General features: G+C 32.9%; 4 protein-coding genes across 6 annotated transcripts in view; 3 read left to right on the top strand and 1 right to left on the bottom strand.

Moving 5' to 3' along the window:
* The first annotated feature begins 1,218 nt into the window (after positions 1–1,218).
* The window catches only part of LOC142977280 (uncharacterized), a 225,369-nt gene continuing 209,580 nt past the window's right edge, over positions 1,219–17,007 (top strand). For 2 of the 3 annotated variants that reach the window (XM_076121082.1, XM_076121081.1), the window contains exons 1-5: positions 1,219–1,351; positions 1,678–1,851; positions 2,129–2,243; positions 2,472–2,557; positions 2,699–2,716. In XM_076121082.1, the coding sequence (XP_075977197.1) occupies positions 1,292–1,351; positions 1,678–1,851; positions 2,129–2,243; positions 2,472–2,557; positions 2,699–2,710 (447 nt within the window). In that variant the 5' untranslated portion in view covers positions 1,219–1,291 and the 3' untranslated portion in view covers positions 2,711–2,716. Of the gene's footprint in view, positions 1,352–1,677; positions 1,852–2,128; positions 2,244–2,471; positions 2,558–2,698; positions 2,810–17,007 lie in introns of those variants that run through there. The other variant, XM_076121080.1, reaches the window with a different exon arrangement.
* Positions 5,511–7,551, top strand: LOC142977281 (uncharacterized). Its single transcript, XM_076121083.1, has 5 exons — positions 5,511–5,660; positions 6,061–6,234; positions 6,568–6,682; positions 6,921–7,006; positions 7,410–7,551. The coding sequence occupies exons 1-5, from the start codon at positions 5,601–5,603 to the stop codon at positions 7,419–7,421; spliced, it is 447 nt and encodes a 148-aa protein (XP_075977198.1). The 5' UTR covers positions 5,511–5,600; the 3' UTR covers positions 7,422–7,551.
* On the bottom strand, positions 7,746–10,090 carry LOC142977274 (general odorant-binding protein 19d-like). Its single transcript, XM_076121074.1, has 5 exons — positions 9,955–10,090; positions 9,483–9,659; positions 9,076–9,190; positions 8,517–8,602; positions 7,746–7,872 (listed from the first exon to the last, which is right to left on the bottom strand). Exons 1-5 carry the CDS (start codon positions 10,018–10,020, stop codon positions 7,855–7,857), a joined length of 462 nt encoding a protein of 153 aa, XP_075977189.1. The 5' UTR covers positions 10,021–10,090; the 3' UTR covers positions 7,746–7,854.
* Positions 11,449–16,938, top strand: LOC142977286 (uncharacterized). The gene is made up of 8 exons (XM_076121089.1): positions 11,449–11,534; positions 12,148–12,315; positions 13,321–13,438; positions 13,762–13,847; positions 15,752–15,919; positions 16,314–16,431; positions 16,700–16,785; positions 16,887–16,938. Exons 1-8 carry the CDS (start codon positions 11,478–11,480, stop codon positions 16,902–16,904), a joined length of 819 nt encoding a protein of 272 aa, XP_075977204.1. The 5' UTR covers positions 11,449–11,477; the 3' UTR covers positions 16,905–16,938.

Below are 17,007 nucleotides of genomic sequence, written 5' to 3'. Positions count from 1 at the left end.
GAGCGTATTGAAGCTCGTTGGTAAGTCGGAGTACTTCTTCTTTAAGTGATTTGATATCTTCTATATTAGATGTTGATATGTCCGGTAAGCTGCCATGGTGCGGATTTGATGTTACCGATGCATATGAGAGGTTAAGCGACTCGTTGGATGAGAAGTCAGGCACACGGGTTTTCCGAAACGTAATATTATTAAAACTCAATCTCTTCCCCGGTGTATCCATTGTTATTCGATATGGTAGTTATGGTAATTAGTTTTTAGGCCATCTATCTTTCATTGGAGGGAACTAAAGCGGGCAACGCCATCTATTGTTTTTCTACAATTTGTATTGATAAAATGTCATTAAGTTGTTCGAAAAGCATTTACGATAATATTGAACCACTTAATTATGACAATAACTGCTAGATGTCACTTTCATCAAGCGCAGCTTAAATTTGTTAGCTGTGATGCTATGTTTGAATTTTAACTGTTTTTGTTTACCGAAAATATTGGGTTATCAATATATCACTGTTTTATTTTTAATTTCACTGTTCACTGAGTTGATTGTGTTGTATTTTTATAGGTTCACACGTATTTTTATGGTTTGTACCACAGGTTTCCTTAGATTTCATAAATGTTTACATAACAGTCACTTAAAGAGATTTTGTTTAATATTTTAAGTAATTGTCCACTGATCACGTAGATAACATTTCCACAGATGTATCACTATAGTATCCTTCGAAATACACTAATTATGGTCCGTTTTGATAACTTTTAACACAGTTTCACTAATTAAATATACGGAGCTGATGTTTACTCTGGCGCAGCGCCATCTCCAACAATATACAAGTACCTTTAACCTAATGCAAATACAAAAAAAAAACAAGTAATTTACGTCAAACTTATGGAGCAAAGAATACCATTTGAAATATTTAACGAGACAGTTTTTTTGTATAATTTAATGAACACGTGTCGTTGTAAAACCTTGCATTATTTTAATTTCACAATATGAATTATTAAACTCACAATTACCGTTCGACGGTCACAATTTACTGCTAAACTTTTTTGTCAACCAAAAAAACTGTTTGAGATTCCTGAAACAGCTTCTAAGAAATAGTCTGGAGCTTTTTTTCTTTGAACAATTAACCATTGTAACTAGTTTTTATAGCATTAACTTGATTCACGGTGAGATATTATGGTAATTATCTCAGTGAATTAGTTACGTGAGTCTCATATAAATAGGAGACGTTGTTTTAAGGATAAACATACTCACTCGGAGTTCCTTAGTAAGCGGTACAACTGCAGTTTTATCAACATGTCTAAGTTCACTTGTTTGTTTGTTTGTGTTGTGGCTGTGACCTTAAGTGGCGTCTATGTGAGTACTTAGCTATTCATAGAACATTCGAAAGCGTATCTCGGAAATTGGATATCAATATTATGTACAGGCTGTAAAAATATAACGAAAAGAAAATTAGTCTACTGTATCTTAATATTTTGCATACAAGGCGTTAAATTGCATTGAAAACGAAGAGATTCTAAATAATGGAATATGACCACTGTATTGCACCCCTTTAATGTTTATGAGAATTTTTGGTGATCGAAAATGTTTGATACCCCTTTTCACAGCCCGTTAAAGAACTTCACTTTAAAGTATTATGTCTTTTTTTATAATTGAGTAACAATTGTTTTTGGTTGTGATAGGCCGTTAGTGAAGAAGAAAAAGCTGCTTTCCGTGAAGCAGTGTTGCCTTTAGTGGGAGAGTGCTCTACAGCGCACGGCGTCTCCCAGGAAGATATCAAGTCTGCGAAGGAGGCAGGCAATCCTGAGGGCATCAACTCTTGCTTCATCGGATGTGTGTTCAAGAAACTTGGAGTTGTAAGTACACATTTTCTTCATTAAATTTTTCCCACTTAATAAATATTCTGCTGTTAGTTGTAATAACAAATAGCACTTAAAATTCTTATGTTCGTAATATGAGTATATTTTGTCAGCAAAAGTGGCAGGAAGATTTTTAGTTAGCTTAAAAATGCTTTCAATATTTCTAATCTAGCTCACGATAGCGTTATACCGACAACTTATTTCGTAGCACCAGCAAAAAAATATGTCATTTTGCCGTTTAATTCTGACTACAATTTGTATTTCGCTTTTACAGTTGACTCCTCAAGGCGAATACGACGTGGATGCCAGTTTGGAAAAACTAAGGAAATTCGTTAAGAGCGATGAGGACTTCAACAAGTTCGCTGATGTTGGAAAGATATGCGTTTCAGGTACTTAAACAACAATGTCCATTTATATATTTTTTGATAGTTGATATTAATGTTTGTATTGGATCTTTAGAACGAATATGTTACAAGTATATTCTGTCTAATCTAAATTCGTAATTCAATTTTAGATCAAGTATGTTTCACTAGTTAAAATAGATCGAGGTCTATTTACCTACAGTTGTATAAAACCTACATATGTAAATATTATTAATTTGTTTTGTTAATTTGCAGTGAACGACAAGCCCGTCAGTGATGGAGAAGCCGGCTGTGACAAAGCTAAGCTGTTGCTGTCCTGTTTCCTCGAACATAAGGCTGAGGTGCGTTACTTATAAGAATTTTCATAAGTATTACTAGTGCATGAACATTAATTAACTAGCTAAAATAAGGCACTATGCTCCAATTTTATTCAAGAGATTCAATGTGTTTTTAAAAATTAACCAGGATTTTTTTGTTTTCAGATCCCACTATAAGCTGCACAAAATAATTGCCAGGCGCTGAAAGGAAAAATCTAATGTGAAATTGTATTTTTTGTTTATCTTTTGTCAATAAAAAGTTTTAATAAAAAAATATTCACTTTTTTACTAGATCTACTTTGTAAAATGATTGTGATAGTGCTCACTGAAGTATCTACATCACTCTTTATACGACCTTCAGTCTTGAACCATTTAGATTAGGCTTTAATTGCAACTAATTGATCCGGCGAACCTCGTACCGCCTAAAATATGCAAAATTAAATGTCTATTTTTCAATACTTCTGAGAGATTTTCTTAATATTTTTTTCCGTAAGAACCTTCTCCTAATAATAACAAATACAACACAAAAATAATTCAATTCAATAAAATCGGTTCAGTCAATTACGCGTGATGCCGTGACCAAGGAAAATGGGTTTCAGTTTTATATATAATTTCACTGGACGACAGGTCGTTACTCTGTTTAAAATGTTAAAGACCTACCATATACTACACAATATGACGTAAAGAGGAAAACATTTATACTACGAGCATAAAGTAGATAATAGTATCTAACTGACTAGGCGACGATTTATTACACACGAAATTACACATAATCGTCTAAGCAATTTTGGGAATAGGAAAATGCAAGTTTGATAGAATATCATGCGTTATAAAAAACCCCAAGTTATTATAGCAGGCACTGGTCCAATAGTAATCACCGGAATTTGGACGTTTGTTATAATTTTGAACATTCTGACACCTCGCTTGTATTTTCGTGATTTACTTTATAGATATAGTGTATGGACTGTTACGTAAACAAGTATGTTCGTTCCGTAGAAAAAGTGATGGAAAGAAGTACTTAAAATAGTTCTAAACTACTAAAACTTTCCTTACTTCTTTGAAGACTAATTGATGCCGATTCATAAAAAATTACACTAGCATCGAGTTTCGCTCTTAAACAAACATACAACATACAAAATGCTTACTCTCCAGAACAGTGGAAAAGGTTTCATAGAAAGAAACACATAGCTGTCGATAATCTGGAACCTAAATTATATTGGAGATCCTGCTTAGATTGGAGATTATTTTTTCTAGATTTTTTATATTTTACAATTTTGACCGAATTCAATCGATTACGATTGTTACGGAGTTGTTGTCTCTGCAACGTCCAAACTGTTTTTGACGGCATATTATTATGATGCGACACTAACAGAACTAAGCAAGCCTTCTTTCCTAGATTATATGATCATTATCTATTTATACCCTTGTACTGAAGGTTTCGGTTTTGACTGTTTTTAATGATTACTCACAAAGGTAATACCAGTACATTAATAGTTTGGAAAAAAATAACGCTGTCTTTTTTATGAAAAGTATGAAAAGCATCTGGTATATGTAATACGCTGATAATGACATGAGTTTTCAAAGAAAAATGTTGTTGCTCGAACTCTATCTACACGTATGATAGTTTATAGACTCATTTATCTCTAACTTGTATCAAGTACTAGCTGACCCGCGCAACTTCGCTTGCGTCACTGAAGAGAATGGGTAAACATTTTCCCCGTTGTCGTAACATTTTTCGTTGCTACTCCGCTCCTCATGACCGTAGCGTGATGTTATATATATATAGCCTATAGCCTTCCTCGATAAATAGGCTATCTAACACTGAAAGAATTTTTCAAATCGGACCAGTAGTTCCTGAGATTAGCGCGTTCAAACAAACAAACAAACAAACATACAAACAAAAAAACTCTTCAGCTTTATAATATTAGTATAGATTAATAGAAATATTAAAAAAACTTTAATATTTTGACGCAGAGACGACAAAAATGCATATGAATATCTTAAGATCTTATAAAATCTAGAAAATTTGGTATATTCATTTCTTTGTTTAAATTTAAAAAAATTGCAGGGAGTTGTCACAGTTTTTAATTAATTTAAGGTGGTCACTGACTGGTTTTTGTCAATAAATATGAACCTTTTGCGCTTTAGCTACAATTAAACTTTGTTTAAATAACTACCTAGTTGTACTAAAGTTATGTTCATAAAATGATGATACGATGACGAATAATATTCATTCTTCTACATTTGCATGCAAATGAGTACCATCCGGGGTTCGTAAACAGACACAATAAAATAATTAAGTAGGTATAAACAATGTTAGATCACATTTAGAACCAGGAGAGGATCGCACTACACAAGAAAATGGGCGAAGAGATAAACTTGATCGAAAACCGCAATAGTAATAGGTTAAATTCTTGTTTAGTTATCACTTGCGATTTCGTGGGTAGTGATTTGCTAGAACAATCTTATTCCATGTAGTAACTCAAAAAATCAAAATGCAGCGTATTTTCAGTTTTTATATCTACGGCTTTTTATGACAGCAACAATTTTATAAAAATAATTAAATAAATAAGTAGTTTTGCTTCTCAGATTATGCCGCTTAGTAATTAGTAGATTACCATATTTAATCCAGAGATACACGTAATGAAACTGACATTTTGGAAAAACCTTTTTATAATGTGACTTTTTTGGTCTGAAGTTTTGAAACGTAATTGCATTTGATTTGTAATTAGAATTTGAGAACCTTCTGTAGCCCGTGTTCATCGAAATTAGTTCTCTAGGAGTTTGAGGTATGCATTCAGTCTAACAACAAGAACAAAGTAGATTCTTATATTCGAGGAAGTAGGTAAACAATACAACGAAGAGCAAAAGTGCTTTTTTGTAGTTTCGTGTAACATTGAGGGTTATTATTTAAACATTGCGTGGTGTCGTTGGTGAGATATTATGATAATTGCTTCACATCTAACGACTTAACGACAGGATTTTGATATATAAATGGACAATAGGCTCAAAGACAAGCATATCCAATCGTAGTCTCAAAGACGGTACAACACCAAAGAACTTGAAGATGTCGAAAGTAACCTGCTTACTCCTGTGTGTGGTGGCTGCGAGCCTCACTAAAGTTTCGGTGAGTATTCTAAATATTATTATTCAAACCAAGTTTACTCGAAAAGACCCAATTTGGGATCCAATTTTCTAAGGTACTCTTCTTAAAAAGACCCCTAGAAACAGTACCTTAGACCCTTAGAAGTAGTTTCGGTTTGTTCTTAAGGGTCTCTTTAAGAAGAATCCCTCACAAACAAACCGAAACTACTTTAATTTCTTAAATGAATATACATCATATTGATAATAATTTACATACTTTGTATAGATGCTCAGTGGTAGATTCCGCTAGATAGAGGCTTGCTACAAAATTTCTGTATACAATGGTTAAAGGTTACAAAATTTACATTTGTAGCTTCCAAGACCATTTTTTGAACTTCCTCCGTCGCCACCCCACGCCACAGTTTAATATTTGGTTCTAACAGGCTGTCACCGATGAAGAGAAGGCTGCCTTCCGCGAAGCAATGGCACCTGTCATAGCAGAATGTTCATCCGAGCATGGAGTCTCTGAGGGAGATATCATAGCCGCCAAGGAGGCCAATAATGCTGAAGGCATCAAGTCTTGCTTCCTCGGATGTGTGATGAAGAAAACTGAGATCGTAAGTTAACAACAATAGAGTCTATTTTAGTTTAACATTTTTTCGATCCTTTTACTTGGCTTGGCTACTCAGTTTAACTTGAAGAAGTAATCGTAGCAACAAAATAATAACACTAGTACATTGTATTGCACTGAATTATATTGTGGAACCTAAATTTCTATTCGATCCACTATCAGTTATATCATCTCTTTACCGGGAAATGCCTACCTTTTATACGTGGAAAAGGACAATGGCCTTTACACGCATGTGTGATTTTCTATTTTGATGAAATTTTATGCCAAATTATTGTAAAATTCATATAAAATAAGCTAAATCAACCATTCTGTTATACAGCTGGACAGCAAAGGTTTCTATGACGCCGAGAAGGGTCTCGGAAAACTGAGGAAGTTTGTGAAGAGCGATGAAGATTTCGCTAAATTCGAAGAAATTGGAAGGAAATGCTCTAAAGGTCTGTAAAGTAATATTAATTGTTTTAATTTCAATACGATATTGAGTAACAACGCTGCAATGGAACGAACGGTAGAGTAGTGTTTGCGAAACAATTACATCTAAGATTACTCGACCAATTTTTCTATGTTTATAACAATGGTGTTTTTTCATCGGAATATAAAACTTACTGCGTTGGCTCAACGGCCCAAAATGTGTCTCGGCTTCCGAATATATAAGTCTTGAAATATTTATTTCAGTGAACGATGAGCCTGTCAGTGACGGAGAGGCTGGTTGTGATAGAGCCAAGCTTGTATTGGCCTGCGCCATGGAACACAAGGCTGAGGTACGCTATAATGCTTGTAACTGTGAATCATGAACAACTTATTGATTTTTCAACTGTAGGGGTATTAAGCTTATAAAACTGACTATAGTATATTTAGTAGCCTATTACATTATATTGATCATTATTATAAACGGGAATGCTACTATATCTGGCTGTCTTCATGCCTAAATCACTGTACTGATTTCGATGAAATTTTGTAAAAAGATAGAACCCGAGTAAGGGTAAAGAATACATAGTGTTTAAAATAGGCGAAGATCCCAAGGAAAGGGAAATATTAATAAAAATCTAATTTTATATTCGTTTCAGTTTAATTGAGTATTCATATAAAAAATACTTTAATTGTACAACAAAGCAAACAATGCATTTCCGTAAAGCAATTCTAATATTACTTTTTTATTTTCAGATCCCAATCTAAATGCAAAACAGACAACGGCTTACGGAATCCTGGATTTGTTGATGAGCTTGACCAAATGAGGCATCTTTCTTGTTTGTTACTTATTATGTTTATTTGATATTTTTATTATAATAAAGCAATTCTATTTGAATTTTTTTGTTTTTTTTCTATCATTTCTGATTGTAAATCACTTAAAACATTTATTATTATGAACAACTACATTACGGGAATTTAAAACCATAAAGCAAATATGAATAACGTCAAAGTCATGTGCTTAAAATAGAATAGAATATAAATATTATACAATAAAGGATTTTTCATAAAATAATAAACGACAGTTGATTTTCCGAACCTTTTATTAAATTTAAAAATAACAAATTAAGAAGTCAATAGACAAAAACATTTGAGTTTAAAGTGAGAGTATTTTAACATCCGTAGAACGCGTTAGAAGAATTTAGATGTCGAAGCCGAACTGCAAAACAAACAAAATAAAATGATAAGTTCAATTTTCATCCAAAAATTCCATTAATAAAAAAATAAATGATTAATATGATCAGGATCATTTAGAATCAAATCATAGCTAAATATTGAACTATATACAATACACATATATCTACTGCAAGGTATAAAGGCTTAGACTGCGTGCAAGGTTCATAAAACATTTATTTGTTTGCAATCTATATTTTACTGACCTTACAGTATTAACTGTGCGTCATCCAAGTGGGTTTCCCAACGCTTAAAATGTTCTATTTTTTTATAAAACGCGCGTCAAAATCATAGTTTTTGCTCTATTATTAGTACAGATGTTTATTAAATAACATCAAGCGAGCCCATAAAAACTAGACGTTTCAAGTTTCGTTACATAATATGGTATTTGGATCGAATAAGAAATAAGATAATCAAAAACTAGATCACCTGTTTTTATGCCATTGATTAGTAACTACACTTGTTATATAATTATCCAGAACAATCCGGCTTACTTTGTATCGAACTAATGCAATACTTCAAATTACGTGACTTGTGTAGAAACATCATTATAAATAATTAATTCTAGCAATAATGATTCTTTAAAGTATATAGTTGTGACTTATTTACATTGGAAATTAAAATATTTACCTGAGAAGCATTTTCTACCATGCACTTGAAAGCCAGCATAGCACGATCACAACCCTTCTCTCCATCGCTGACGCTCGCAGTGTTTACTATAATTGAAAAAGTGTAATTTATTGTCCATAGCTTTTTCTAGGATATCGAATAAACAAAACTTTCCAAAAAACTTTTAATGTGAAGTGAGTTAGGTATAACTGTTGTGCATTTATTTCTGTCTTTTAAATCAATTCGGGAGAAGACTGCTGTCCAGCAGTGGCACAGTCATAGAAAAAGAAAGAATTACAACTTTCGGTTAGGTTTCAAATTGTCTGCGAAAGCAAAATACAAAACTCATTCCTAATCCAAACTTACGTGACATTTATCAGAAAGGTAGTTAGTCGATGGGAATGATAATGCCTGCAATTATAATGACGGAGGAAGAGCAATTAGTCACACATTTAACTCGCCAATCTCACGCCCTAAGTCCGATCCAATAACAATAGTATTGTTTCCGTTTCTTAGAATTACGTTACTAAGTAAATACGTTTAAAGCCAGTAATGGATAATTGTCTAGAAACCTATTTACCGTGTGCACAAGAATGAAGATAATCTTCGATGATTTTAATTTCTTCGGGGTCTTGGAAAACGGATTTAGCCATCTCCAGCGCAGTTTCCTTTTGAAGAATTCCGGAGTCGTCCATCTAGAAAACATGTGAATCATTGTGCGATTTTTACAGGAACAGCGTTGTGAATTTTAGTAAAACAAAATGAATTATCGGTGAACTCAGCGATTTTCTATTTTTTTTATTATGGTTATGGAATATCAACAGACTCCATCGTTAGCACTAGATTTTAACTTACAAAAGAGGGAGTTGTACAGTTGAATCCTTAATTAATCTTTATGGGTTTGAATATATTTTTTTGCCCCTGCATCCCTATATCTTGCGATATTTCTTTAAGAAGTTTAAGAACATAATAAAAAGACAAACTTACCACGCCAATCTGCTTCATCATACAGGATAAGAAGCAAGGAGCATTAGGTCCCGAAGGAACCTTCTTGGCTCGGAGGTCGTTGATATCTTGCTCTGAAATCACGTTGTCTTTGATGCACGTCTTGCCGATCGTTTCGAAGTGAGAGTGAATCATAGCTCTCTGCTCTGGAGTCATCGCCTGTGGAAAAACAGTATTATAATAATATAATCTTTTTTATACCCAGTATATATGGTGAAAGACCACATTGAAAAGGGAAACAATCAGTGATACGAAGAAATAACAATGAAAAGACAAATAGAAAAAAGACAACATGCTGCTGAAATATCTGGTGCGACTTAAGTATTGTCTTAATATTGAAATAACGCTAATTCTTTTAACGACGTGCGTCGATTGGTCGGTATGTATCAGGATAAAGTTAGATCCTTATATCTAACTGTGCAAATTTACTTTTATTTTATAGATAACTACTTACCAAAGCTATGTATGGCGTCAAGGCACATAAACACAAACAACACAGGAAAACTGATACTTTAAACATTTTGATAATATCAAACTTTTTCTTCTTCCAAAGGATAGTCACTGTTGCGAAATCGAATAGTCAGTGTCAAAATTTTGGTTTACACCGAATTTATATGAGTCGTAAATTGTAATGGGGTCTTAATGAGATGTTACTAACCATGTGATTACTAGTCAAAACATCGAATTAAGGTTGTCATGTGAATTTAATACATAGGTTTTCATGATGACTGTAGGACATTCATCAAATTATAAACTTCCCTATCGTCAAAAATTTTACAATCATTGTTATGTACTGACGCATTTTCGTTTGCATACTCGTGCTATTTGGTCGTAACGATCAATTTGTTTATTTGATAATAAAGAAGTTGTTATAATAGCCTGCTGCTTCATCAAATATGTTGGTCTAGAATTGGTCAGTAGAAGTTTACTTTATAACGATTCTCTACCATTACCGACTATCGACAACCGGCTAACTATCAATAAATTTTGTATTAAAATGTTATCAACGCTTCTAGCGCCTACTGTAGAAAATCTTGTTACTGGTCATTCTCATAAAGGAATCATCAAACTAAAAGTGGCCTAATAAGATAATTTTCAAACAATAATGTAGAAAAAGCTTGGTATAGAAACAACGGGTACCATAATATGTGTGATTATTAGTCCTAGAGTATTATTTTCTACTGAGAAATTTCAGTAGGAAAAAAGTGTTTTCTATTGTTCTACAACAATAGTTATCAGTAATGGACTAATGAGCCGTTTTGAAGATCTCTCAACAGTTGTTAACAGGTTTTAATAGTGCTTTCGTCATGCAATATCCGTAGTCTTTGCTTAGAGTCACTATATCCTTACTTGTGGGAATATGACTAGCTTCCAATTGTATTGATTAGGTGAAATTAATTGGTTTGATTGTTATGTCATGTTCATCTTGTATAATAGAGAATAGACGTTAGGTACGGTCTCTTTAATGGCCATCGAGTGGTTAATAGTTTCCTCATTCTAAATGGTATAAAAAATCAAAATGGAAATAATTTATTCCTAATGTTTGATATAATATGTATCTATTTGTAACACTATACACTTTTTTCTGTCAAACACGCCAAAAAAATCTTTCAATATACAGAGGCGGACAATTTTGGTAATATTACCACGTAGCACGATTATTTGTCAATAGTCCCTCATGGGTAACGACAACAACTATGTTATGAAACACGATAATTGCAAATATAACACTTTACTCATCATTTACTTTAAAAAGGCGACACACAAATTTGAATTTTATTATAAGGGCTGTAAAGGTGCTAATGGTATTTATAATTTGTTATGTTATTATAATAAAATGGATTACAAGCTGCAGTTATATGATGCTTTTGTCGCTATCCAATGGTTATTTACAATAGCCGTTAGCTGTATATAAAGGATACATATTATCAATTGACACATTTGCCTCACGAATTTACGTGTGAACCAGTTGAAATCATGTTCAAATCAGCTTTCTGTCTTTTGATTGTGGTCTGTGTGTTTTGTGGAGCTAAGGTGTGTATTGAAGTGCTTTCAAATCGGGTTAAAATGTCAGTGGTTTGAATTCTTTAGCGGATATTTTATTTTGAACGCGCGTAGCTCCGCTCACGAATTTTCTTTGCAATTTTTTCAGTTTTTTAAATGAATGTAATTCAAATTCACGTTTACAGTACAGATCTTCAAGAATTTTCCTCAATGCGTGGAAAATTTGGTCGAAAAATATATGCATTAAATTTAATTGAATCGGACAAAGTCCTGAAGATTTACATCTCTGAAGTAGTCTCTAGTATCAAAGTTCAAAGTTTGAGGTTTCACAATACAACTAGATATTAGCGTTAATACATAACGTAAATAATACCTTCCTATATTATTATATCTAAATAGGTGTTTCAAAGTACAGACACTATTTACTACGGAAACTTCAGTTGGCCCTTGAACTGTAAAAAACGTCTTTTACCTTTTCCCGACTCATTTTAAGCCTTACCTTTTATTAAGGCTAGTAATTGGTAGTTCCAAAGTTTTTGGAAAACATTGTTCCAATTGAGGTAGAAACGTGAATAAGGGTTATGATAAAAATTATAATACATGATTAATAATCAAGATGCACGAGTGATGCCAATTTTTTCAGGCGTTATCCTTAGAAGAATTGAAGCAGAAGTACGTGGAGATGATAATTGAATGTTCAGAGAACTATCCAATATCAGCAGATGACCTCGAAGTATTGAAGAACAAGAAAATGCCTGACAGCGGCTCTGTTAAGTGTTTGTTTGCTTGCGTTTACAAAAAGGCTGGAATGGTAAGAATTTATTATTATTTGTTGACAAATTATTCTACTTCAAAGACTGTTTTATATAGGTTGCTATCGGACCCGGTGGACGGAAAATTATCTAAATTAGTAGCCCGTTGATCATCGCAGCTAAACCTATTTTTACCGCACCTTATTCAAGTGTATCTACATTAATATCTTTTTATGAATCACTAAGTCTCTAGGTAATAACTGAACGAAAATGCATTTAACTGACAGACAGGCCAACGGAGTGGAGGTCTTTCATATAGGGAGATATTTATGTTGAAGCAGGAGAATTTAACTTTCTTTAATAGCAGGAATAATATCCGGCAACTTGTCTAAAACAATAAAAATAATCATTCAATGAAGATCATTACCAAAATTTCAGAAATTCAATTTATATTAGTTTGTATAATTTTGGAAAAAAAAGACCAGAAGGTCGTCGATGATAAGTATAACCAATTACACGGTCCACGATCATTGTACAAAGCCTTCTGTTGGTCATTACAGCTAATGCTCTTGTTCACCGGATACTGATTTTTCTATGAATCTGATGATGCTCCTCTGTAATTATGTATGAATACGATATTTTTATTGTTAATCTTGATTCTTTTTGTTGCGTTTTTATGTGTTTTAATTAAAGTTTTTAGGCGAATGTTGTAACACATGACAAGTTTTAATTAGCATGTTTTGTTTTTCCTATTCATTTTTGTTGTGGAGTAAATATTGTATGTGTTCGTCTGTCATGTACAATTCATTATAGTTTTATAATAAGGATGATTAAATCCTAGTTTTCTTTATCACGTCAATAAAAATATTTAAATACGGGAAAAGGCCCAGCTGCACCAGTGGAACGGTAATGGAATAGGAAAAAACGTTAGCTATTATATTTTATCGATTTGTAACGTATTTACTCCAAAAATACTTATTAAAAAGCTCAAAAGTCACGAGTACTTTAACAAAGTTAGCTCAAAAGTCATGATTATTTTAACAAAGTTAAATCACTTGCTTCAGATGAACGATAAAGGAGAACTCTGGATCGAAGGAGTCAATGAAATGTCGCGGAAGTATTTATCAGACGATCCTGTCAAGATGAAGAAGAGCGACGAGTTCACTCAAGCTTGTCAAAACGGTAATTTATTTTAAGTAAAAGCCATTGATTTTACTTATTGCCTAAAATACGAAATGACAGGATGAAAGTAACGACGTTACATACATTAACCTTTTTAACGTCGCACAATCGGGTACTTAGTATAGGTAGCTAGTAATTGAATGATAACACTATGCCGGGAGTATGCCGTTTGTATGCTTGTCGCGTATTTTGCGCGAATGTTATTCGACAGATATTAATTACAATGAGTTGTAAAAAAGTATAAAGTACGTCCTTATTTCAAGTGAATGATTTGCAAACAGTATGTTCGTAAGATTATTAAGTAAAGGTTCGTTAATTTGCAGTAAACGACGTTCCAGTAGGTGATGGCAACAAAGGCTGCGAGCGGGCGGCTTTGATTTTCCAGTGTACAGTAGAAAAGGCTCCTGATGTAAGTTCACTCCGTACAGTCTGTACTATTGATAGTCCCTTCATTGCTACCTACAATCGATACTAATATTATCTATACTAATATTATAAAGCTGAAGAGTTTGTTTGTTTGAACGCGCTAATCTCAGGAACTACTGGTCCGATTTGAAAAATTCTTTCAGTGTTAGATAGCCTATTTATCGAGGAAGGTCACCGTCATGTCATCACGCTACCAATAGGAGCAGAGTACCAGTAAAAAATGTTACAAAAACGGGGAAAATTTTGACCCATTCTCTCTTATGTGACGCAAGCGAAGTTGCGCGGGTCAGCTAGTGGAAGATATTTGACGATTTTTTAATGGTGTTCTTTAAATCATGAATTTGATTATAATAGAATAAATTTTGCTTCGTACAGTTCCATAATAATACAGAATTTATAGTTGATGTGCATGAACAATAGCTACTGAAACGTAAATTTGTAAGATATTCTGAAATGTTATGATGTAAGTGCAAATTTGTCTACATAATGCGTGGGATTTGTTTGCCTTGCTTGGTAAATCACCATTGTTCCACAAATTCAAAAAAACTGCCGTAGTGCCTCAAGGACACCAAAACTTTCTCTAGCAATTTGGCATCTATTAGTTTCACCAGTATATAAATAAAATGTGAGATAAACTATCTGCTAAATAAAGTGATAGCAAATTTATAAAAACTACTATCACAATTCCATTTGATAAGGTTTCTGACAGATTTTAAGAATTGCTGAAAATAACTAAATCCTGCGATTTTTTCAGCATTTTAAGTGACGGTTTTATAAGTATAGTTCATAAATCCTTTTTTTTTGTTACAGTTCGACTTTGTCTGAGAAGAATTGCTTTACGCGGCTTTAATGAGACAAGAAGCACAAAATGATTCAGAAGAAATGCTTTAATTTTTTTTATTGTTTATGTAACTTTTTCATATGTTTCCATTTTTTATTTTGTACCAAAGTAGCAAAGTTATACATTATACTATCAAGCTGTAATGTAGACAAATAGGTAATTTTAAGATATTACATAATAAAATAAGAATTTGTATATACATGTCTATTATTATGCCGCTATTCTGTGGCATAGAAACTTTGTATAATATATCTAAGCTCATCAGTTCCTATAAATTTCCTCTTTGGCTTAGTAACTATGTAACTAAAAACCGGAAAAAGGTCAAAATTATTCATTATATTCTATTACCGGCCATTTACTTTTAACGATACGTTAAAAATAATACAAAATTAAATGTGTAGCTACAATATCTGTAATTATATTTAAGTGAATGTGACTACGAACTACAAAAGTTCAATTTTGTGTATGCTCACGTGCAGATCGTATCTATATCAAATCGTAAAAAAAACTCATTACAATATATTAAATTGGTAATTTTATGAAAATTGTAATGAACTCAAATGTTATCGAATAGGTTATTTATTTTAATGGTTTACCTGTAATTTTATTTAGTATTTATAGGAACTATGAAGAGGAAAGATTGCATACAGTAACTTACGTGCAAACAGTGATCTTGGTTTATTTCGATATGTGGAAATTAATATTTGTTTTTTCAACAATATGTGGTTGTATATACGTGAGTATTTTTTTTTAATATTTCACACCTATATATATGAAACGAGTCGAATTCTGATGAACCTAATAAAATTTATAAGTAAATTTAAAACTGTTTTTGTTGCCCTTAATTTTTCCTTGTCTTCTTTTAATCTAACTTTACTAACTAAAGCTAAAGAATACGAACTGAAGCGAGCCCATTCTCGAAGTTTTATTATTTTCAATGATTTTAACTGCTTGAGGTAAAATATAGTAAATCGGCTTATACTGAGCCAGAAGTCAAGTCCACCTTAAATCGTAGTTTTAACAATCCATTTATTATTTTTACAAAGGCCATCACGGAAGAAGAATTGAAAATGGAGTTGACGAAATTGGTGATGAAATGTAATAAAGATTCGCAAGTTGACATGGCGGAGTTAATGCAGCTGCAGAGTTTTGTAACACCGACCAAGATGGCCACTAAATGTGTGTTAGCGTGCGCTTACAAAGAAGCTGAAGTCGTTAGTATTGTTTTTGTTATGACCTTTAATTCAGGAGTTTATCTGACATTGAAAACTGTTATACCCCCGGTTTCTGAGTACATTTAGCGGTAGTTTATCTATTCAATAGCGTCAAAACTCATACAGGAAAAGCGCTACCCAACCGCTAACCGGGGGTTAGTACTGGCAATGTTAATTTCTTAACTTTTGTCATACTTTAGATACCATAAAAATCAATTCTTTCACGAAATTTAAGTGCCATTTCCATCAAAATGTCGATAGATACTGCTGTAAAACTACTACATATTCTACTTTCTCGGCTGCTACTGAACCAGAACCTTAAATCGTAGCCTAAATAACATACATACCATTTATTCCCAAGTATTTTATTACAAATATAATCTTTATATTACAGATGACTAAAGATGGAAAGTATAATCTAGATCACGCATACAAAATAGCAGAACAAATGAAGAATGGAGACGAGAAACGGCTGGAAAATGCGAAGAAGATGGCTGACCTCTGTGTGAAAGGTAAGATAATAATATCCAGAATAAGTATCTAGAAGGTCTTGAACAATATAATAACTTGACACCGAATGTAATTTCAATAGTTTTGTGAAGGACCTATTTTCTCTAGGGTTCAGAAGAGATTTTGCGAGTAACCACATTAGGCCCAGTTATCTTATCTTATTTTTTTAACAGCCTCATTTTTTACACTGATAATTGAGTGCTGTATTCACATCATTAAGGTCCTCAGAAACATTTTTTTTACAATATAAAAATTGCACTTTGTTTTCAGTAAACGACGAAAAGGTGTCCGATGGCGAAAAAGGATGTGATAGAGCCGCATTGATTTTCAAATGCACTGTCGACAATGCCCCAAAGGTAAGTGCCATATTTTCTAGAACTCTAAATACCTAATATCAAATTTAATGCTGTGGTCGTCGAAACGGCTTAAAATAAATTATTTTCACTTTATTTTTCAGTTCGGCTTCAAGCTATAAAGTAATCAGCTGGATGGTGATGTGATGCTCCACATAAAAAATATTAAGATTTAGAATTAAAGAGAAGTATAACAAAATAACGTACTAACAAGGCAGCTTTCAT

The sequence above is a fragment of the Anticarsia gemmatalis genome, chromosome 12 (genome assembly GCF_050436995.1).
Source record: "Anticarsia gemmatalis isolate Benzon Research Colony breed Stoneville strain chromosome 12, ilAntGemm2 primary, whole genome shotgun sequence".
Taxonomy (NCBI): Eukaryota; Metazoa; Arthropoda; class Insecta; order Lepidoptera; family Erebidae; genus Anticarsia; species Anticarsia gemmatalis.
This window is presented reverse-complemented; position numbering and strand designations above follow the sequence as displayed.